The sequence below is a fragment of the Poecilia formosa genome, unplaced genomic scaffold, assembly GCF_000485575.1.
Source record: "Poecilia formosa unplaced genomic scaffold, Poecilia_formosa-5.1.2 Scaffold163, whole genome shotgun sequence".
Taxonomy (NCBI): domain Eukaryota; kingdom Metazoa; phylum Chordata; class Actinopteri; order Cyprinodontiformes; family Poeciliidae; genus Poecilia; species Poecilia formosa.
The window spans coordinates 413,602-437,636 of record NW_006800102.1 but is presented as its reverse complement, the minus strand read 5'-3'; the positions used below and the strand labels follow the sequence as shown (position 1 = coordinate 437,636).

General features: G+C 39.9%; 1 protein-coding gene across 2 annotated transcripts in view; it reads right to left on the bottom strand.

Moving 5' to 3' along the window:
• Positions 1–24,035, bottom strand: part of dnah2 (dynein, axonemal, heavy chain 2) — a 73,699-nt gene that overhangs the window by 43,496 nt on the left and 6,168 nt on the right. Inside the window, exons 7-29 of one of the 2 annotated variants that reach the window (XM_016677755.1) lie at positions 23,077–23,234; positions 22,632–22,719; positions 21,713–21,918; positions 18,901–19,030; positions 18,584–18,766; positions 18,292–18,506; positions 17,163–17,309; positions 16,892–17,048; positions 16,453–16,562; positions 16,195–16,324; positions 14,989–15,177; positions 14,242–14,386; positions 13,722–13,914; positions 13,411–13,611; positions 13,093–13,249; positions 12,061–12,235; positions 11,678–11,841; positions 11,316–11,477; positions 10,669–10,772; positions 9,172–9,328; positions 8,562–8,644; positions 7,857–8,037; positions 7,563–7,701 (exon numbers count right to left, since the gene is read on the bottom strand). In XM_016677755.1, coding sequence (XP_016533241.1) covers positions 7,563–7,701; positions 7,857–8,037; positions 8,562–8,644; positions 9,172–9,328; positions 10,669–10,772; positions 11,316–11,477; positions 11,678–11,841; positions 12,061–12,235; positions 13,093–13,249; positions 13,411–13,611; positions 13,722–13,914; positions 14,242–14,386; positions 14,989–15,177; positions 16,195–16,324; positions 16,453–16,562; positions 16,892–17,048; positions 17,163–17,309; positions 18,292–18,506; positions 18,584–18,766; positions 18,901–19,030; positions 21,713–21,918; positions 22,632–22,719; positions 23,077–23,234 — 3,574 coding nt within the window. Of the gene's footprint in view, positions 1–299; positions 404–946; positions 1,109–1,308; positions 1,473–1,691; positions 1,867–2,723; positions 2,881–3,041; positions 3,243–3,352; positions 3,546–3,872; positions 4,018–4,619; positions 4,809–5,825; positions 5,956–6,083; positions 6,194–6,522; positions 6,680–6,793; positions 6,938–7,562; positions 7,702–7,856; positions 8,038–8,561; positions 8,645–9,171; positions 9,329–10,668; positions 10,773–11,315; positions 11,478–11,677; positions 11,842–12,060; positions 12,236–13,092; positions 13,250–13,410; positions 13,612–13,721; positions 13,915–14,241; positions 14,387–14,988; positions 15,178–16,194; positions 16,325–16,452; positions 16,563–16,891; positions 17,049–17,162; positions 17,310–18,291; positions 18,507–18,583; positions 18,767–18,900; positions 19,031–21,712; positions 21,919–22,631; positions 22,720–23,076; positions 23,235–24,035 lie in introns of those variants that run through there. The other variant, XM_016677754.1, reaches the window with a different exon arrangement.

The following is a 24,035-nucleotide window of genomic DNA, read 5'->3' as shown; positions in this document are numbered from 1 at the left end:
ACCTTTTTAGGGTTATTAGTATGTTAAAATACAAATCTGCTAGGAGTTTACTGTAGGAATTATGCACATAATTGTGAGAGCATTTTTTTCCGATTGAGGACAGATGCTACAACGGTCTGCACAGCCCCTAGAGAAATAAGAAATAAGCCTCAAAACTGACAAAGAGTCAGAAGAGTTAGTTGACGAGCTCGTCTGAAAGGCACCAGACCATAACAAACACGTGTAACGAAGACACAACACTCGTTCGGACATGCTGTAGTTTTGGACTGCAAGCGTAGCGAGATCGTTTTAACCGTTACCTGTCTCTCAGGGCTGGATTCCTCAGATCAGTAATGAGGGGGATGATGTGCTTGAACTTTTCAAGCTTCACCCTGGAGGAAGAAACTATCTCCCAATCTTTACCCTGCAGTAAAAACACACAAAAGACGATGTTGTTGTCTAGCGCAGCTGGGATTGCAGTCAATGGGATTAACTACTTTAAGGCAGATGCCCAGTTTGTGGTATGAGATTCATTGCAATGTAAATTGGCTCTTTCGGACATGCTGTAGCTTTGGCGTTTGTTGACCTGCTATGAACAGCACATGACTAAATAATAACCCCATGAAACTGAATTATTTTCTACATCAGGAAGTAAAACATTCCCAAATCTCTGGAAAGGAAACCAGAAAGAAATGTGTCTAAAAACCTTGGAACAACTGCCAAGAGACTCCAACGTGTGATTGGAGAAAGGGAGGGGGAGTTTATGACCCAAATAATACCGTCCTTATTGTGAAGCACGGTAGAGGAAGTACTACGCTGTGCAGAGGCTTCACTGTGTCTGTAACTGGGAAAGCATTGGATTATACCGGTAATCTTTTTTTTTTTTTTTTTTTCAAAAATGAAACCTAAAAAGACAAAAGTGATCTATATAATGCCTGAGCTGATCATCCTGCCCAGCACAACTAACCTTGAGATCTCTCTGAAGGGCGCGAAGTCTCTTGTACATCTCCAGTGCCGTTTCCTCCATGGTCCGCGTCTGCAGCTGTGACAGGTGAAGAACCTTCCAGTTTTCCCAGCTTTCGTCCCATTCGTGAGAGATTTCCCACACCTCCTGGAGCTGATCCATGTCCTGGAAAGGGGCACGGAGGCACAAAGTCGTCAGACACAAGTGACCCGTAATAAAAAAACAACAACAAAAAAAAAAACATTAAACAACTTCAGGAACAACTAAGGAAAATTATTGATCCGTTTAAATTTTTTTTTTTTTACAATGACCATTTGTATTACTGAATGCTGATGTAACTGTTAGAGCCAAGAGCAACTTCAGACCTTTTCCATCGCCATGATGAATTTACAGGGAGGTTGATCGATTCTGAAGAATGCCAGCCCACTGATGATGGTGTTTTGCTCTTGTATTAGAGCCTCCAGTTGGCCACGATATTCTGCTATTTGCTTCATTGCTACTTCAAAGCTTAACAAGCTCTGAAAAGGACCTGGACAAGCAAATGTAGCGTTAAGCATATTAAGATTTACACAAACACGCACATAGACACTTACTTATGATAACTATAACTATAACTAAAAGCATATACACAAATGTGTGCAAGGTTTACTGAATTGACTATATTTTGTCCAGTGAATGTAACTAGCTTCCAAACAATTAGGGCTGATGTGGAATTAGACCAGTTGATGGTAAAACATGTATGTGTAACCTTTGGCGCTGAACTCCTGAAAGGTAACGTCGATCTTCTTCTTGAGTTCCTCAAAGGAACGGACGAGGCCGGTTTTAAACTTTTCTTTGTCTTTCGACAGGGTGGTGTCGCTGTTAATCAACACCTGCTGAAACCAAATCCACTTGTCATTCAGTTCCTCTCGCATGACCTGAACCTGCAGGCGCAAATAAGACACAACGGATTAAAGCCAGGATTCGTTTCTTCAGAATCACATCACTGATAGGAGAACCGAACACTGAAATAGATTTAACACATCATGTAAAGAATTAGGGTAAGCATTCAGTTATTTCTATAGAACTGGTAATATTTTGATGTCTAATCTTTATACTAATATCTTGAAGAGAATGGAAACCAGAAGCTGTGCTAAACCAGAAGCTGTGCTAAAACGGAAGCTATGCTAAGCTGAAGTATCGCTAGCAACTTAACCATAGCTTCCACTGTTGCATAAATTCTGTTTCAGCATAGCTTCCTTTGTACTTTTGGTTGTTGTGGCTTTAGGTGGTGTGTTGGGGCTACCACATTTTGTTGACCTTTCTGGGCAACCATATGAAAAGGCTTTTTCAGAAGCTACTAAGATACCAAAAAGCTTTCTAACCTAATTTCTGCCCAGCTACCACTGTTCAGCTAGATTGTAACATAGGGAAAATGTTAGAAACGTTAGCATGATCTCTCAGCAAATTTTAACTGATATACTATGAGAATAAAACCTAAAAGTTAATATTAAACAACTAATTATCTATTTACACTGGTGTGACACATCAGCAAGAGGTAGGAGGCTCAGTTCCCAAGAAAAAACAAGGAATGTTTTAGGTAATGTAACATACTTGGCAAAGATGTGTGACAATACAATACTGTAACTTCTTCTGTGGTAATAAAGCTTCTAGCTGTTATTTCTTAAAAATATATACATATATATTAACCATTTTAAGCAGTGTTAACTTTTGCCTATTGAAAATGTACTCCTGTACCTTGAATACATTTCTAGGCATTGTTAAGAAGTGGCATACTTACGCTGTGCTCCACTTCGACTTCATATTTGTCGAGGATGGCAAATCGTTCATGGATGAGAGGAATCTGAGCTTCTGTGTTGGCCAAATTGCTATTGAGATTTGCTAGAAGAGTCAGGCTATCACTTAGCTCCTCAAGGGTCTGCGGCGGTTTCATCAACCTGAACATAAACAACGACGATTATTAAACTCAAGGATTTCCCCCATATTCTTCCAGAATTTCATTTATTCACTGGACTCCTTTATGTCAGAGAACTGGTCCTAGCTGTGCACTTTTATCATATAAATAAGATTTGATGTATGATAAGAAATGGTTGCACACCTATCAGCATTGCTTTGCATTGAGTCGTAAAGTTCTTTTAGACAAGTGCTTGCTATCTCGCTGAGAAGCTGTGTTAACTTCTTCTGCCACTCGTCGCAGTGTTGCACCAGGGTGGACTTGAGCGGCGAACAGTCCAGCATCACAAACTGTATGGAGATGATCGTCTCTTCCTGTTGAATACTGCTGGCGTTCTCAGTGTATCTGGGAGGACCACAGGAACACTGTTTGTGATCCTAGTCAACCATGTCTTTGCAAAACACACTGAATGTATTTGCAGAAACTCCTCCAACAGAAACCGAGGAATTGCATACCTTTGTATATCTGCATCAAAAGTCGATACTGAAGTGTTGGCTGTCCTGTAACGTTGTATAATGTAGTCTTTGATGTTCTCCCAGATGGGCCTGTATTTGCCCCAGCTCTTCAAATAGGCCTCCAGTTGCCTGGCATTGGCTGACATCCCTGCCATAATTGCAGCCTGGGTCTTAATAATCCTTTCGTCTCGCTCTGAGTGATCAAACAGAATCGAAATGGGGAGGATGATAAAAATCATTCAGCTTCTTATGAAAATATTTAAATCCTTTTAACTTTTCTATATTTTGTCATGCTACAACCATAAGGGAGGCCAATGCATTTTATTTAGGGGTGCATAAGGAGAGGGGTAAGCATACAAAAAATGTACGCCACACTTTTGAGATATTTATTTGACTTCACAATTGTGCGCTCATTTATGTTGCTACATCCAATAAAGTCAAGAATAATGAAGTGTTAACGTGACAAAATATGAAAAAGCACTAAAGCAGGTGTACGCTATGATATATATTTGTTTCCAACCTATGCTGACGTATATGGGGAGAGCCAGAGACTCTTTGTCGGAGAGAAGCTCGGGGAGACGCTTAAATTCAGAGATGATTTTGATTAACTGAGGCAAAATGTTCACAATCTGTCCAAGCTTCTGCAGAGACGGCGAGAACTCCAGCTGTAAACAACAACAACAACACAAAAAACGAACTGGATTACACAGGAAGGAGATTATTTAAAATACAAATTAAGCATTACAAAACCTCTTTTCTATTTACATTTAAATTTAGGATCACCTTAGACCTCACACATTGCCCAGAACTGCTAGCTCCAGGAGAGATCTACCCAAGTGCCTGAATTTCTGTTTGTTCTGTTCTTATCGATTTAAAGGTCAATATTATGTGTTTAACAACCACAGAGTGCCATTTTACAGCACAATCAAGCAACCTTCAGTTGTCATAAAAATATTGTACACATCAAATATTACTTAAAGAAAATTGGACTTTATAATTTAGCTCCTTGAAATTGGGTCTCTGTCTCTTTAAGAAACTCTTGCTCTCTCTGAAACGTTTTGCACAGCAGAAAGGTTGCCAGATTAAAAGAATTTTCAAACATGCATTTTGGATGAAGGAATAACACTCTAACTTCACATAATACGGTCCCTTTAAAAAAAATTTGATTTTTCTTATAACATTCATTGTGGATGTTGGCCTGTTTGAAGAGAAATCTCTAGCTTACAGCATCACAGTAGTTTTAAAAGGCGGCGTGAGTCTGCGTTACCTTTGGCACGCTTTGAGGAGTCGCCTGCCGCAGAAGCACCAGCACTTTGAACAGCGGACTGGGCGATGTCTTGTTATCCCCGGTGATGGCTCTGCTTAGTTTCTTCATGGAGTCCCTGATGTTAAGCCGGAATGCCTCTTCCACTATGTGGTCCACCTTCTCTGAATACTTCTCCCAATGTGCCTGGACCTACAACATCGGAGCTCAAGTTTTTTGGTTTTACAAAGTACACATTTGTGGACAGCAAATTATCTTCTGTGAGGAAAAGGAAAATTTATCTTTGACACATTTATTTAGATCTATTTATACAGAGCCTTGCAAAGGTATTTATACCACTTGTTGGCTAGCCCTTTACTCAAAGAGATCCTGTATCAACTCTGGATGAGCTGCAGAGAGCCACTGCTGAGATGGAAGAATCTGTTGACAGGCCAGGTGCTAACTATGCATGGCACAGATATTAGATTAGATATTATGAGTTATTTGAAGAATTGCAAAAAGAAGACCATTGTTGGAAGAACGTCGGGTATCTGTAACATGCTACAACAAAGAAAACATAGCATATCTGGCTTGAGTTAATGATGGACGGGAAAAAAAATCTGTTAGAAGCCGCAAAAGACTTAAAGCTGGGGTGGAAGTTCAATTTTCAGTACAACAAGGACCCAAAACATACAGCAAAGGTTTAGATTTAAGCATATTAATCAGATGAAGTGGTCTAGTCAAAGTGCAGATCTAAATGCATTTAAGAATTTGTGCCAAGACTTGAAAAAAAATTACGCTCATACATGGTTTCTACAAAATCTGACTGTGTGAAGAAACATGGACAGGAATTTGTCTCAAGAATCTAACTGATATAAATCAGTGAACACTTGTCTCTGAAACTGCAGAAAAAGATGTCATAGACAGTACTGACTTAGGAGAGGGGGAAAAAGGTGCAGTTTGTCCTTTCACATTACAATTCCGAATTATTTTGTAAAATCTGAATAAAATGCAATAAGGTTTGAGGCCGTAATGTGACAAAAAGTGCAAAAAGTTCAAGGATGTAAATACTTTTGAAAGGCAGTCTAGATCTGGGCCAATTCTCTTTCCTTTGGATAGCACTTTTTTTTTTTTACATATTTGTTAAATAATATTTTTTTAAAAAAGCACACTTAATACTTCAGAAAGTGATTTTGAAGCACATAAAAGCACAAAAAACAAAGTTCCAACCTCAGCTCCATCGCCGGCAAAGATGGTGTGAATCTGAGTCATGATGTTAACGATTTCCTGGTGTACCGAGCGCAGCACTTTGAGACGGCTCTGCTGGTGAGCGTTCTGGTCATCCTCAAATTCCAGGTTTCTGGCCAACAGAAGGGGCGGGAGGGGAGAATGACAGAACCAGTCAGCTGATTCGTTGCTTAAAGACTTTGTGTTTGGTTGGTGTGCCATCATAGTGACACAACAAAGAAAGAAATCAGAACTTATTACCTGTACACTGTCTTCCCATCTATTTTAACCAGCAAAGTTTCACTGATCTGCCTACAGAGGTTGGAGATGGACAGATTGGAAACTTTGTAACCATCAATGACAGACTGCACCTGGAGAGGTAACGGAAAGAGAGAAAAGAAGGAGGCGTCCGCTTTATTAAAGAAATCAAAGCAGGTTGTAATCCCAAGAGCAGAAAAAAAGGAAGGCTGTGAATATTAGTTTCTTTGGTAGACAATTTCCATTGTGTGTTGAGGTACATTAAGGTACGTTCAGTGTTAGAACTGTTGAAACAGGCAGTTTAAAGTGTTTTTAGTGGATGTCTCTAGTATTGGTGGATTGTAGCAATTTGCCAACAGTCGTGGTGCCTGTCCTCCATGAATACCGAGGCTCCACTGTATTCAAACGCTACAGAGAGAGCATTAGCAGGTTCGTGTCAAACCTTGTCAATGTGGATAAGGGAATCGTTGATGAAGTGGTTCGAAGCTCCTTGGGACAACCAGAGCAACTTGGTCATGCCAGGCTCCACCTTCTTGTCAAGGAAACGGACCCGCTCCCGGAACAGACGCAGCTCTTCACGAGAGAGCATTCCAACAATCCTGACAACAAAAAACAACACTGCAGAAATTACAAAACAAAAAAGTTGAATGGTTTATAGGTAACTTGAAGGTGGGTGTACTGTGATCTACAGTTGAAGGAAGTGTAGATGAGACCTGTTGTAGTTCCTGATGAGCAGCAGCACTCTCTCCCGGAGGAGCCGGATCTCCTCCCTGCTCTGGTACATGTCGGACACAATCTGTGGGATCTCAAACTTCATTCGGTCCCAGTACTGGATCTCAGAAAACAGCCTCAGCAGGTTGCTGGATCAAACAGCGTTTGACATAAACAAAGTATTTTCATTAGTTATGGGGAGACAAATCTTCATGAAACCACTGATTGTGGTTCTGATCCGTGTTTTGCCAGCTCAATGTTATAAAACAGACTAATTATGGGTTTATCCANCGAACCTCCGTTTAACTCAAAGGTATTAATAATTTTTTTAGGAGTGAGAAAGGGAAGACATGCAGCAAATGGTCCAAGACAGGCCATTTGGCCATAATGATGGGAATAAAAATTCTCTAAAAAATGTTATTCTCTTTGTCCAGCCATTTATTGGTGTAGAAATAATTTTCATAATCCCAAAGGATTTAAAACAGACAAGGTATAGCCAGTTTTAATGCCAGACAATGAGAAAAAAGGGTTTTCGTAGTGTATGCAAACATCTGGTTTTAACTGTATGTCAGTGGCTTTTGTCTGCTTGTGATCTCAGGTTCATTTTTCACGAATTTAAAGAAATGTAAACAACCAACCTGAATCCAAAACAACTCCATTAAAAAAACTATTTTTATTGCCACACTAATAATATTGGGGTGACCCAGCCAGGTTGCAATGCATTGTATAAAGTATATTCTAAAGACAGAAACATGAACTCTGCGGTCGTACCGGGATGATGCGTTCCCTGCAGGGCGTTGGGATTCTCGTGGAGACGCTCCATTATGGTCTTCCAGTTGCGACTGACGCCCGCGAACTCGGTGCACTCGTTAGGAAGCTGCTCCCTGATGTCCTTTCCTTGGAAAATGTTCTGAGTGGGGGGAAAAAAAAGAAGAAAACAATTGGTTGGAACCGAGAAAGAGAACAGCGCTTGTTTCGGATTAAAGACTTGTGTGTGAAATGTAGCTTTCTGGTGCTGGTATGTAAAACCCATAAACAATGAATGAGGCAAGGTAAGTTGTGTACTTCCAAGTAAATCCAGTTTCGCTGCACGGAGAGGATCATGTCGATGACGTCCATCACGTGGGTGAGCTGGCGTTCCCATTGGTCCACCTCTCGCTCGAAGGCTTTAACAAAGCGGGATGCCTTCATCGTGGACAAAATGACCTGGTTATCGTCCAGCGTCTGGAAGACGTCTTCACTCCCTCTGAGGAGGACGAGAGAACACGAATGGTGACGATTAAGTTGACGCATCAATCCTGGAAGGCCAACCGGTGTGAAAGGCCATCGTATGCTCACGTTACAATGAATACTTTTGATTCCTGTGGGTGTTTGAAAACAAAAGGGCTTGCTCTGCAATTTATTGTTTCCCTGCTGTCAGCGTGGAATCAGTTTAGTTTTTTTTTTGTACTTGAGGTTAAGGTTAAAACAAACCTGTTAAAAGCTGATTCATTGTTATTCTGTATAAAACACCGTCACCGCATTGCATCTCAAAGCTTTGTAAATCGGCTGACGGCGCTGTCGTTTTAAAACTAGGTTGGAAAGGATCAAAATGATGGCTGCGCATCGATGAGTGCGTTTGATGAAGAGATTCTTTTTTTAGACAGAAAATTTTTAATCTGCCACCTGCAGGCTCTACGCAGCGGCATCAACTATTGAGCCACGTTAAATGTGGCAATATTTGTAACTTTTTGAAACTGTTCCTCTGCTTGACATTGAAAGCCGCCTCACCTCAGCCGGTAGTGGCCCTCCTCTTTGTACGGCGCGATTTCCAGGTATACTTCATCCCATGTCTTCTTGACATTGATCAGACCCTGAAAGAACAAACACAAACAGACCAGAAATAAAGTTGCAATAGAATAATTTTCTAATATTTATGCCTGGAGAATGTCTTAGAAATACTACTAGACCGTAATGGTGAATTAACATATAACATTTTTTTTTAGGGTTTTGTAGTTTAAAAGCATCGAACGACTGCCCCTTTCAGGCTCTTCCTCACTCAGAGCTCCTTGAATCGAATCCCAGTTTCTGAATGAACAATTACTGGCTGATTTCACAAATGAGGTGCTAATTGCATGGCAACTGTATATGCTAATTGCTCCACACTTCAATGTGCACAAACTTGGCTGTAACGCTGCTCTGATGTAACCTCGGAGGGGTTAAGAGTGAGGCAGGGAGACGGGGGGGAGGGGGCCGCTGGCAGGACTAAGACGGCAAAGTTTGAGCTGCCAGAGTTGAAGCCGGAGTGGAGGAGAGTCGCTCTGCTGCATTTTCAGAATCTTCCCTAACATTATCCCAGAGCAAAGTAAGATGAAGAATCAACAAGACGTCAGATCCGGACCTGTTCTATGGAGAGCTCCTTGCTGGCAGCTCCAGAGATCTCCGAAATGACCGAAGCGTAATGATCCAGGTTCAGAGAGATGATCTTCTCCAGGGTGAAGTCAGGGTTGGTGTGGTCAAATGTGCGCTCTAGATCCTCACAGATCTGGTTCCAGTGTCTGAAACAACAAACAAAACAAGGTTCAAATTCTACCTAAAGGGCCAAAAATATATACATCTGTTTACTTACATGTGTTTACTTTATATTTACAATTTAGTGCTTTACGAGAGAGAAAAAAAGAATTCTGACTTTTTTCTCAGAATTCAGGCTTTTCCGAAAAGTGAAAATAAAGTCGTAACCTTAACAGAATAACGATGTGATATTACCAGAAAGAAGACGCAAAATTACAAAAAAACCTTCAATCGAGTTACAAATATCTGATGGGACCAGACTGACAAATCCGTTTGGTTCTTACTTCAAACACACACAGTCGTTTGCACAATCATTTCAAAGTCCTGATACTGATAGTAATTTGATGCTGATGTATTAAAGTATTTATTTGTGAAACTGAGTATACCTTCACAAGTTGCTCGACATTTATTTTATTTTTAAATTAGTTTTGTTTAGGAGTTCCCATTGAATTACTTCTTCATTCTCCTAATATTATGACTTCATTCTCGTTTTATTTCAACTTTAACATCATAGGACTTTATTCCCGTAATAAAAAAAGTAAGTCTTAGTAATACTCGTAATACTCGAATTCTGACATTTTTAAATTAAATGTCAGAATGTTCATTCTGACATTTAATCGCCTGAACTGACTTTAAAAAAGGAAGAATTCTGACTTTAAGTTCAGAATTTTGATTTTTTTTTCTCAATTTCAACCAAATTAAGTCAAAAGTCAGAATTTTGACTTAATTTTTCAGAATTCGGATTCAAGTCAAAATTCCAAATTTTGTCCCTCATCGTCTTCTGTACTGTTTTTATGCTGCTACTGTTAGTTACATTATTCTCTCTCAGTATCCTCAGTACCTTTAAAACAACCATGTTTTAAAGGTTCAGACTTAGGACTTCTTATGTCAGGAAGAATATGTTTACATAGCAATATAAGGATATAATTGTATGACAATTGGTTGATTTTAGTTGGTTGATAAAGATAACAGGGTTCACGTTCAAGACCCAGCAAACTGGATCAGTTACATCCTAAGGACTCCTACAAACCTTTTTAGGGTTATTAGTATGTTAAAATACAAATCTGCTAGGAGTTTACTGTAGGAATTATGCACATAATTGTGAGAGCATTTTTTTCCGATTGAGGACAGATGCTACAACGGTCTGCACAGCCCCTAGAGAAATAAGAAATAAGCCTCAAAACTGACAAAGAGTCAGAAGAGTTAGTTGACGAGCTCGTCTGAAAGGCACCAGACCATAACAAACACGTGTAACGAAGACACAACACTCGTTCGGACATGCTGTAGTTTTGGACTGCAAGCGTAGCGAGATCGTTTTAACCGTTACCTGTCTCTCAGGGCTGGATTCCTCAGATCAGTAATGAGGGGGATGATGTGCTTGAACTTTTCAAGCTTCACCCTGGAGGAAGAAACTATCTCCCAATCTTTACCCTGCAGTAAAAACACACAAAAGACGATGTTGTTGTCTAGCGCAGCTGGGATTGCAGTCAATGGGATTAACTACTTTAAGGCAGATGCCCAGTTTGTGGTATGAGATTCATTGCAATGTAAATTGGCTCTTTCGGACATGCTGTAGCTTTGGCGTTTGTTGACCTGCTATGAACAGCACATGACTAAATAATAACCCCATGAAACTGAATTATTTTCTACATCAGGAAGTAAAACATTCCCAAATCTCTGGAAAGGAAACCAGAAAGAAATGTGTCTAAAAACCTTGGAACAACTGCCAAGAGACTCCAACGTGTGATTGGAGAAAGGGAGGGGGAGTTTATGACCCAAATAATACCGTCCTTATTGTGAAGCACGGTAGAGGAAGTACTACGCTGTGCAGAGGCTTCACTGTGTCTGTAACTGGGAAAGCATTGGATTATACCGGTAATCTTTTTTTTTTTTTTTTTTTCAAAAATGAAACCTAAAAAGACAAAAGTGATCTATATAATGCCTGAGCTGATCATCCTGCCCAGCACAACTAACCTTGAGATCTCTCTGAAGGGCGCGAAGTCTCTTGTACATCTCCAGTGCCGTTTCCTCCATGGTCCGCGTCTGCAGCTGTGACAGGTGAAGAACCTTCCAGTTTTCCCAGCTTTCGTCCCATTCGTGAGAGATTTCCCACACCTCCTGGAGCTGATCCATGTCCTGGAAAGGGGCACGGAGGCACAAAGTCGTCAGACACAAGTGACCCGTAATAAAAAAACAACAACAAAAAAAAAAACATTAAACAACTTCAGGAACAACTAAGGAAAATTATTGATCCGTTTAAATTTTTTTTTTTTTACAATGACCATTTGTATTACTGAATGCTGATGTAACTGTTAGAGCCAAGAGCAACTTCAGACCTTTTCCATCGCCATGATGAATTTACAGGGAGGTTGATCGATTCTGAAGAATGCCAGCCCACTGATGATGGTGTTTTGCTCTTGTATTAGAGCCTCCAGTTGGCCACGATATTCTGCTATTTGCTTCATTGCTACTTCAAAGCTTAACAAGCTCTGAAAAGGACCTGGACAAGCAAATGTAGCGTTAAGCATATTAAGATTTACACAAACACGCACATAGACACTTACTTATGATAACTATAACTATAACTAAAAGCATATACACAAATGTGTGCAAGGTTTACTGAATTGACTATATTTTGTCCAGTGAATGTAACTAGCTTCCAAACAATTAGGGCTGATGTGGAATTAGACCAGTTGATGGTAAAACATGTATGTGTAACCTTTGGCGCTGAACTCCTGAAAGGTAACGTCGATCTTCTTCTTGAGTTCCTCAAAGGAACGGACGAGGCCGGTTTTAAACTTTTCTTTGTCTTTCGACAGGGTGGTGTCGCTGTTAATCAACACCTGCTGAAACCAAATCCACTTGTCATTCAGTTCCTCTCGCATGACCTGAACCTGCAGGCGCAAATAAGACACAACGGATTAAAGCCAGGATTCGTTTCTTCAGAATCACATCACTGATAGGAGAACCGAACACTGAAATAGATTTAACACATCATGTAAAGAATTAGGGTAAGCATTCAGTTATTTCTATAGAACTGGTAATATTTTGATGTCTAATCTTTATACTAATATCTTGAAGAGAATGGAAACCAGAAGCTGTGCTAAACCAGAAGCTGTGCTAAAACGGAAGCTATGCTAAGCTGAAGTATCGCTAGCAACTTAACCATAGCTTCCACTGTTGCATAAATTCTGTTTCAGCATAGCTTCCTTTGTACTTTTGGTTGTTGTGGCTTTAGGTGGTGTGTTGGGGCTACCACATTTTGTTGACCTTTCTGGGCAACCATATGAAAAGGCTTTTTCAGAAGCTACTAAGATACCAAAAAGCTTTCTAACCTAATTTCTGCCCAGCTACCACTGTTCAGCTAGATTGTAACATAGGGAAAATGTTAGAAACGTTAGCATGATCTCTCAGCAAATTTTAACTGATATACTATGAGAATAAAACCTAAAAGTTAATATTAAACAACTAATTATCTATTTACACTGGTGTGACACATCAGCAAGAGGTAGGAGGCTCAGTTCCCAAGAAAAAACAAGGAATGTTTTAGGTAATGTAACATACTTGGCAAAGATGTGTGACAATACAATACTGTAACTTCTTCTGTGGTAATAAAGCTTCTAGCTGTTATTTCTTAAAAATATATACATATATATTAACCATTTTAAGCAGTGTTAACTTTTGCCTATTGAAAATGTACTCCTGTACCTTGAATACATTTCTAGGCATTGTTAAGAAGTGGCATACTTACGCTGTGCTCCACTTCGACTTCATATTTGTCGAGGATGGCAAATCGTTCATGGATGAGAGGAATCTGAGCTTCTGTGTTGGCCAAATTGCTATTGAGATTTGCTAGAAGAGTCAGGCTATCACTTAGCTCCTCAAGGGTCTGCGGCGGTTTCATCAACCTGAACATAAACAACGACGATTATTAAACTCAAGGATTTCCCCCATATTCTTCCAGAATTTCATTTATTCACTGGACTCCTTTATGTCAGAGAACTGGTCCTAGCTGTGCACTTTTATCATATAAATAAGATTTGATGTATGATAAGAAATGGTTGCACACCTATCAGCATTGCTTTGCATTGAGTCGTAAAGTTCTTTTAGACAAGTGCTTGCTATCTCGCTGAGAAGCTGTGTTAACTTCTTCTGCCACTCGTCGCAGTGTTGCACCAGGGTGGACTTGAGCGGCGAACAGTCCAGCATCACAAACTGTATGGAGATGATCGTCTCTTCCTGTTGAATACTGCTGGCGTTCTCAGTGTATCTGGGAGGACCACAGGAACACTGTTTGTGATCCTAGTCAACCATGTCTTTGCAAAACACACTGAATGTATTTGCAGAAACTCCTCCAACAGAAACCGAGGAATTGCATACCTTTGTATATCTGCATCAAAAGTCGATACTGAAGTGTTGGCTGTCCTGTAACGTTGTATAATGTAGTCTTTGATGTTCTCCCAGATGGGCCTGTATTTGCCCCAGCTCTTCAAATAGGCCTCCAGTTGCCTGGCATTGGCTGACATCCCTGCCATAATTGCAGCCTGGGTCTTAATAATCCTTTCGTCTCGCTCTGAGTGATCAAACAGAATCGAAATGGGGAGGATGATAAAAATCATTGAGCTTCTTATGAAAATATTTAAATCCTTTTAACTTTTCCATATTTTGTCATGCTACAACCATAAGGGAGGCCAATGCATTTTATTTAGGGGTGCATAAGGAGAGGGGTAAGCATACAAAAAATGTACGCCACACTTTTGAGATATTTATTTGACTTCACAATTGTGCGCTCATTTATGTTGCTACATCCAATAAAGTCAAGAATAATGAAGTGTTAACGTGACAAAATATGAAAAAGCACTAAAGCAGGTGTACGCTATGATATATATTTGTTTCCAACCTATGCTGACGTATATGGGGAGAGCCAGAGACTCTTTGTCGGAGAGAAGCTCGGGGAGACGCTTAAATTCAGAGATGATTTTGATTAACTGAGGCAAAATGTTCACAATCTGTCCAAGCTTCTGCAGAGACGGCGAGAACTCCAGCTGTAAACAACAACAACAACACAAAAAACGAACTGGATTACACAGGAAGGAGATTATTTAAAATACAAATTAAGCATTACAAAACCTCTTTTCTATTTACATTTAAATTTAGGATCACCTTAGACCTCACACATTGCCCAGAACTGCTAGCTCCAGGAGAGATCTACCCAAGTGCCTGAATTTCTGTTTGTTCTGTTCTTATCGATTTAAAGGTCAATATTATGTGTTTAACAACCACAGAGTGCCATTTTACAGCACAATCAAGCAACCTTCAGTTGTCATAAAAATATTGTACACATCAAATATTACTTAAAGAAAATTGGACTTTATAATTTAGCTCCTTGAAATTGGGTCTCTGTCTCTTTAAGAAACTCTTGCTCTCTCTGAAACGTTTTGCACAGCAGAAAGGTTGCCAGATTAAAAGAATTTTCAAACATGCATTTTGGATGAAGGAATAACACTCTAACTTCACATAATACGGTCCCTTTAAAAAAAATTTGATTTTTCTTATAACATTCATTGTGGATGTTGGCCTGTTTGAAGAGAAATCTCTAGCTTACAGCATCACAGTAGTTTTAAAAGGCGGCGTGAGTCTGCGTTACCTTTGGCACGCTTTGAGGAGTCGCCTGCCGCAGAAGCACCAGCACTTTGAACAGCGGACTGGGCGATGTCTTGTTATCCCCGGTGATGGCTCTGCTTAGTTTCTTCATGGAGTCCCTGATGTTAAGCCGGAATGCCTCTTCCACTATGTGGTCCACCTTCTCTGAATACTTCTCCCAATGTGCCTGGACCTACAACATCGGAGCTCAAGTTTTTTGGTTTTACAAAGTACACATTTGTGGACAGCAAATTATCTTCTGTGAGGAAAAGGAAAATTTATCTTTGACACATTTATTTAGATCTATTTATACAGAGCCTTGCAAAGGTATTTATACCACTTGTTGGCTAGCCCTTTACTCAAAGAGATCCTGTATCAACTCTGGATGAGCTGCAGAGAGCCACTGCTGAGATGGAAGAATCTGTTGACAGGCCAGGTGCTAACTATGCATGGCACAGATATTAGATTAGATATTATGAGTTATTTGAAGAATTGCAAAAAGAAGACCATTGTTGGAAGAACGTCGGGTATCTGTAACATGCTACAACAAAGAAAACATAGCATATCTGGCTTGAGTTAATGATGGACGGGAAAAAAAATCTGTTAGAAGCCGCAAAAGACTTAAAGCTGGGGTGGAAGTTCAATTTTCAGTACAACAAGGACCCAAAACATACAGCAAAGGTTTAGATTTAAGCATATTAATCAGATGAAGTGGTCCAGTCAAAGTGCAGATCTAAATGCATTTAAGAATTTGTGCCAAGACTTGAAAAAAAATTACGCTCATACATGGTTTCTACAAAATCTGACTGTGTGAAGAAACATGGACAGGAATTTGTCTCAAGAATCTAACTGATATAAATCAGTGAACACTTGTCTCTGAAACTGCAGAAAAAGATGTCATAGACAGTACTGACTTAGGAGAGGGGGAAAAAGGTGCAGTTTGTCCTTTCACATTACAATTCCGAATTATTTTGTAAAATCTGAATAAAATGCAATAAGGTTTGAGGCCGTAATGTGACAAAAAGTGCAAAAAGTTCAAGGATGTAAATACTTTTGAAAGGCAGTCTAGATCTGGGCCAATTCTCTTTCCTTTGGATAGCACTTTTTTTTTTTTACATATTTGTTAAATAATATTTTTTTAAAAAAGCACACTTAATACTTCAGAAAGTGATTTTGAAGCACATAAAAGCACAAAAAACAAAGTTCCAACCTCAGCTCCATCGCCGGCAAAGATGGTGTGAATCTGAGTCATGATGTTAACGATTTCCTGGTGTACCGAGCGCAGCACTTTGAGACGGCTCTGCTGGTGAGCGTTCTGGTCATCCTCAAATTCCAGGTTTCTGGCCAACAGAAGGGGCGGGAGGGGAGAATGACAGAACCAGTCAGCTGATTCGTTGCTTAAAGATTTCGTGTTTGGTTGGTGTGCCATCATAGTGACACAACAAAGAAAGAAATCAGAACTTATTACCTGTACACTGTCTTCCCATCTATTTTAACCAGCAAAGTTTCACTGATCTGCCTACAGAGGTTGGAGATGGACAGATTGGAAACTTTGTAACCATCAATGACAGACTGCACCTGGAGAGGTAACGGAAAGAGAGAAAAGAAGGAGGCGTCCGCTTTATTAAAGAAATCAAAGCAGGTTGTAATCCCAAGAGCAGAAAAAAAGGAAGGCTGTGAATATTAGTTTCTATGGTAGACAATTTCCATTGTGTGTTGAGGTACATTAAGGTACGTTCAGTGTTAGAACTGTTGAAACAGGCAGTTTAAAGTGTTTTTAGTGGATGTCTCTAGTATTGGTGGATTGTAGCAATTTGCCAACAGTCGTGGTGCCTGTCCTCCATGAATACCGAGGCTCCACTGTATTCAAACGCTACAGAGAGAGCACTAGCAGGTTCGTGTCAAACCTTGTCAATGTGGATAAGGGAATCGTTGATGAAGTGGTTCGAAGCTCCTTGGGACAACCAGAGCAACTTGGTCATGCCAGGCTCCACCTTCTTGTCAAGGAAACGGACCCGCTCCCGGAACAGACGCAGCTCTTCACGAGAGAGCATTCCAACAATCCTGACAACAAAAAACAACACTGCAGAAATTACAACAAAAAAAAGTTGAATGGTTTATAGGTAACTTGAAGGTGGGTGTACTGTGATCTACAGTTGAAGGAAGTGTAGATGAGACCTGTTGTAGTTCCTGATGAGCAGCAGCACTCTCTCCCGGAGGAGCCGGATCTCCTCCCTGCTCTGGTACATGTCGGACACAATCTGTGGGATCTCAAACTTCATTCGGTCCCAGTACTGGATCTCAGAAAACAGCCTCAGCAGGTTGCTGGATCAAACAGCGTTTGACATAAACAAAGTATTTTCATTAGTTATGGGGAGACAAATCTTCATGAAACCACTGATTGTGGTTCTGATCCGTGTTTTGCCAGCTCAATGTTATAAAACAGACTAATTATGGGTTTATCCAGAGAGGACATTTAAATATTCAAAAGAAAATGCAGCTGGGTAAGCTGAAATACCTAGCCTCCATGCTACCTGACACACTATTGGCTGGCAATTGCAAAGCAGCCAATTAAGATATATTTCAGTACTACGATCGCTCTAACTGGTCTGGGACTTTCAGTTGGTCTGTTGAAAAAAGTTTAAATGCTCAATTCCATTTTTTTTTATTTTTTTATTTTGCCGAAATCCTATATTCTTCTTTTTAAATGGTGGTTTATACTACTAATTACAGATCACCGCAATCAGGTTTCCATGTGAAAGGTTTGCAACCCGAAAGCAACCCGCATTTTGGAGCTGGGGTCGGGCGGTTGAAAAACAGAAAATGGGCCGTTCAGACTGTCATAAAGTATCGGATGAGGATCGCATGCGGGCGAGAAAATCAATTTGGAGTCTCATTTGCCTGCTGTGTGAACGGAGCCTAAGGTTGAGCTTCTCGACATTAAACTCAACTAATCAAACAGGTGGTTTTAGTAAAGATATGGTAGAAAGCACCTCATTCCTACTGAGAAAATGCTCCATTCTAATCTTTAAGTCATTTAATGATACCCATAAACTTTGAGTTAGTTGGTGTCTATGGTATTTGACACGTAAAGTATTACATTTCCAGATTGTTTTTTTTTAATTACAATGAATTTTATATTTTTGTGAAAATGGTAAGTTTTTCAGTGTTTGTGTCTAACATTGATGCTCTTGGATGAATTTCATTTTTCAAGCCAAACTGCCTATAACCAAAGACACTCAAACAAACCCAGAGGCACAAACTCAATCCACGACTTCTTCTTTCTGTTTTTCTGATTTTGACCTACTTGTCGAAATTGATTTCCAGCCTGGAGGGAGTGCCCTTGAGGCGCACCAAGAGAGTCTGCTGCAGTTTCTTCAGGTACTGTCCATCCAAGTTCTGGGTCCATTCAAAGAAGCTTTTCCTCACCATCTCCTCCAGGATGTGGTTCGTCTGCCCAAAGGTAAAAATGATGTCTTTGCGGCTCTGAGATTCCGGCATAAAGGAGCACTTGTGAAGGATCTGGAAGAGATCACGAGTAACGGTAAGAAATCAGTTTTTACTCAATTTCGGAGCAAAAGAGAGACGGATACATATACCTGCATGGGTTTTTCTAGGCGCTGCTTGAGAGCTTTGGCCCACATGACCTGCCCCACAATTTGTGGTATGTGATCAGGATAACAGCGACCCTTCTGCTCCGCTGTCTCCTTCACCACGTGAAGCTCTTTGCTAAAGATGCGGTACACTTCCTCTGACTTCTCCTCCATTGTGCGCCGTATGGCCTGTGACGGCGCAGATCAACATGAGAAGAGAACGTCAGAGAGAACAAACTGGAAAGGCTAAGGATGGGAATTTAAAAGGGTTTCTGTGGGGTAAAAATGAAGATGTGGTGAAATGCGAGTGTTCGTCAAAACACCTTGCGCGTGGACATAGGACTGAAAATGTCCAGCAGCCTGACTCCTTCCTGAACTGTGTTCACGGTCCGGAAAGCTGAGTTCATCAACTCCTGGGTCATCATTTCCAGATCCTTTACAAATGTACAAAACCTAATAAAACAGCAAACCATCACATAAAGGTAGACATGAACAACAACACCAAGTCAACCTGTAGCAGAGTGGTGCAGAACATCCACTCCAACCATTTTTACTTCTGAGCTGAGCTGTTTTGGTTCTTTGCTATCCCGAAGCCCCAAAATTAAAATGTAAAAATGCTGCAGCAATCTAAAGGGAGAAATGATGTGTGGGGGCTGCTTGCGAAGTTAAACATTCAAAAATCAGAAATAATTTGAGTCACGAGAGGAAAGCAATGGTAGTTCTTTTTTTTTAATGTCATATTTTCACAGCTGGTTCACAGAGCTTAAGTGTGTTTTCACACCTGATAGTCTGATAGATTGAGGACCAAAGTTGCAACATTTGTTGCATTTTCAGCTGGTGCGGTTTGCTTTCACACTGCACTACCAAGTGAACCAAACCCTTTGAGCAACGTGTTCCCCTCCCCACACATGGTGGCGCTGCACCAAAAACCACTAAAGGAAACGACATGAAAACCTCTGAAGAAGACATGAGCACAACCTCCCTCTTCAGGACATGTAAACAAAACTGGAGTGGCGTCGGATTTTAGCAGTTGTAGGATTTCTCTTCCATGAGCCTTTTGTCCTACAAGTGCTACATTCATATTATGATTTAGGTTGTATTTACCCAGAATGCCATGTGGTTTAGTCTGCCTTTTGCTTTTGTAGTGGTATCCAGTCTGCTTGGAATTCACACATGCATTAAAGATGACTTTAACCATACCGAGATGTGGGTTTTTAGGCAGACCAGAGTTTGCTTTTTTTGGCCCACAAAAAATTGCACATTTGATTTGATTGCACATTCACATCTTCTCAAACAAACCGGACTTTCCAAACGAATGAATCACAGTTTGATTAAAGCAACTAAGCAGAGATGGTCTGAATGCACCCTAAATCTTTCATGGCTCATGTTTACCTTGAGATATATCTATATCCATATAGCATGAGCTAAGTGCCTTTTACTTTACTTTGCCATCATCACTTCACTGCATTTATGTATTATTGTCAATCAAGTTTTCTATTATTTTCCTTTTACTTTCTTTAAAAGTAAAAGGTCAATTGTAGTAAATTTAGTTGCTATGGGTGATAAAATGAGCATTTTTCAGTTGTTTAGTGGAATATTTAAGCATATTCCATATATGCACACTAATGTAAACAAGCAACACAGATAAGTCACATGGAGCAGTAGTGGTATTTACAATCTCTCCTTGATGACTATGGATCTGACAGGAATGGGCTGAGAGTTATTATTGCCCTTCATTGTTTATTTCAATAAGACTGAATGAAGAGATTGTAAACTAATTAACTCGATAACAGCCATTAGCCGGAGCCATTAAGAGCCAGCACTGCTGTGTTTTCTTCCTGCTAATGCGGCTCCGTGTCTGACCCCTCCAACCTAATGTTCATGTCAAGGAAAATATGAAGGATTATTTACATTGGTAATTGGAGTTGTAATGTGTCAGTCTGCTAAATATAGATTTATGGAGCTTTTTTTTTTAACCTAAACCAGAGTCGACGCAGAAAGCAGAGGTGTTGCTGTGACAGATACTGATCGGCTCTTGTACGTTCACACTATTCTTTAATGATCTGACAAAAGTAACATTTTTGGCATATTTTCAACAAAACAAGCAAAAAATAAAATAAAATTGTTGATATTACCAAAAGCCAATTGCCTACAATACAATAAAAATGTGTTTTGGACAAACTTATGTTTCAACTAATCAAAACTTTATTGATGTGTTCATTCAATTTGTTGGTGTTTAACTGTATTAGTTTTTTTGTGAAAAAAAAAAATTCTGGGAGAAGACCTTTAAACTTATACAATAAAAGAATAGTCTAAAATATTTGTCATCTAAAATCAGTTATCTAAATGTAGCTTCTGGAAGTTAAGTAATAATTAAATTACATAAAGATAAATGCCTGGTAGATTACCAGTATTTTGTTTTTACAGCACAATTAAGTAACTGTTACCATAGGTGGTTATAAAATTTTTTTTGCATCACTGTCTTGAAATGACCGTCTGTTTCTTTAACAGGTTTCTACCCTTTTTCACTCTTTGCTTTCAGCACGTCATCATCTCAGTTTTTCTCCATGATGCTGTTTACAACTGTTCTTAGGAGCTCAGCAGGCCCGCAGCTGTGCCAGGTGATTACTAACTGCTGCTGCCGCTAGTCTAGAGGAGCTGAATGTGGAGGTGAGGGAAGGAGTGCTCTGTGAGGCGGAAGTTCGGCTAGGTACTAGAGCTCCAAGGAGGGGCTTTGGGGAAAACAGCAGCGCTTTGTCTGAGCAGGTGTTAAGGTACCTGCCAATGGCTGCCAGAGAGACTCAAGGATTTCTCAACCATCCATGAAAGGATCAAAGCAAAACTTCAAGTATGTTTTTGATGCGGGAGAAACAATAAAGCATCATATAAAGCTCAATTTACATAACAATCTCCTCCACCTCCTTTAAATCTGATCTGTTCATGACATTTGAATTATACATGACACTGAACTTCTGGAATAGTCCAAACTGATGGGGGTTCTTACTCTAACAGCTTGAAAAACTAATAAGACTAAATGACTCATCAAGAAACAAAAACAAAGAAGTCTAGCTGTAACGTTCATCTCTAGCAACAGGTTTTGCTCTAAACTGAACGCAATAACGGAGGCATACCAACCTGCTGAACTCCTTACTCCACGTGGGATGATGGACATCAAGGATCCCCTTGCCAAAGGTCCGCAGGTTCTGCAGTCCTTGTTGGAAACTGGTCTCTATCTTCAGCAGGTTGCGGGTCAGCTCTGGTCCGGCGCTGCCTCTGAAGCAGGGCATGTCTCTCTGCTCGCCATCCTCCCAACGGGCAAACTGGTACTGGCAGTCACAGATCTGATGGATTATGGGAATACATACAAAAGCAATAAACAATAAGTACAATGCAAGAAGGGGTTGTCATGAATAAAACAATGCTGCAAATAACAACAACAGCACTGCTTAAAACCCTTCGTGTCCTATATTTAAAATCTCCACCTGGATATTTTTGCGTATTTTAATTGTACGCAGTTTTTTAAATGTCCTGAGTAAATATATATTTGCCCATTTTTCCATAACAACTGGAACTTTCAATATCTAGCAAATTATTTTCGCAATTTGCTATTAAAAGAGTGACCCTCAGATTAATTTCACTCCCTGCTACGGTGGGGGTGAAATTACAGGAATAACCTGAGATTGGCTGGAAAGCGCAACGTCTCCCCTTTCAGAAACCTTTGGAACTTTTCAGATAGCGTGCAAAGTGTGGCGGAATTACAGTAAAGCAACTCTGGTTGGATCGCCGGCACTGCGTTAAGGTTAAGGTTAAGGTTAACTTACAGGGTTAACCTTAGCTAGCTGCAGTTGTTTCACTGGAATATATTTTCTTGCTGCCGGTACACAGGGAGCAGTAATTCTCAATTTCTCCCAGAATTTAGTCAGATGGATTTCTGATTCTGGCTACAGTTGCTGTTTTCTGAGGTTACTTCAAATCATTCTGAAACGATGACTCAGCGAAACCAGCACAAAAAAAACCAAAACAAAACAAAACAATCAAACAAAGATAAACTGACCTCAAGGAGGTTTCTGAGCCTCAAAATGAAGGCATCAATCCCCACGAAAAACTTTGTTTTGTCCAGAACCCAGCCTTTGTGAGAATACCTGCCAGGAGAGAAGCAGAAGTAGACTGCTACACCACAGATAAACTGCAGATACTTTCAAATGCAAACTGTTCAACTTTAAAGACTCTTCTAAGAGTTTCCTGGTTAAGACAGGAAGTATGTACAGAAAGTGATGTGCATGTTCACTATCTGTACTTAACATGGGCAGAAATAAAAACAAAAATAAACAGAAAAGCCAGTTTCAAGTGTAAATAAATCCTAAATGCGTCCAACCTCTTAATTTTTCAATCATTTGTACTGCAGTCGTTTACAATATCCACATAACGAAATACTTCCAACCACATTGGCCTCTGAGAACGTTTCAGAAATTCAGCAGAGAGGCTACTTTTTGACCTACTTGTGATGAAGCTTTGAGACATGCATGTAAGTGTCCTTCCAGGACGTGCAACACTGGATGCAGTCGTCGAGGATTCGCTTGCTGGACGACAACTGGCCCTCGAAGATATCGTCCAGAGAGATGTTTTCACTACACAGACGGATGATCTCGTTACTCATCTGAAAGTTTGCAGAACACAAACATTTGTCACCTTAAGTGTTCTTAGACAGGGTTGAGTTTTTATTCTTCTGATGAAAAAAACAAAACAAAACAAACAAAAAAAAACACCATAATTACATGATTTTTTTTTTACTTGTGCTGTTAATTACCTCCAATTATGGGACACTGTTGACTGAAAATAGAAAGCTGAAAAGAGTTTATGCTACATATAATTTACATTTAAACTGCATGTATAATGTTCACACCCACCCATAATGGTACGGAGTGTCAAAACGGACAAAATTAAACAGATAAGTACATATTAAATGTACAATTAAATCAATAAATATAATTTATTTAGAAGACAATTTATTAAATATGCGACTAAGTCACTAAAAGTGAAAACTTATAAAAGTAGATACTGATAACTGATTGAACAATGATTTTATTTGATGCATTTTATTGATTGAATTTTGTCCCCTTTGGTCCTCCACACAGTGGGGCTCAGTTGGGTCAAAAAATGTTTGTCCACATTCTAAAGCAGGAATGTCAAACTCAATTTCACCGAGGGCCACTTCAGCATATTGGCCCCCTCAACGGGCCACATTGACGGTACAAATCAGGAGGGCATCCCTGCTAAAACACCCCAGACAAAAGGTTGACTTCCCTCATTCAGTTCTGTAGAGGCTTATAATGAGTCAATGGTCCAGGTGTGTTAGAGAAGGAATGCATCTAAAGCTTCAGATGGTAGCTCTGGAAAACTAGACTTGGGCACCCCAGCATAAATGTATAAAAATACAATATTAAAAATAAATTAAACA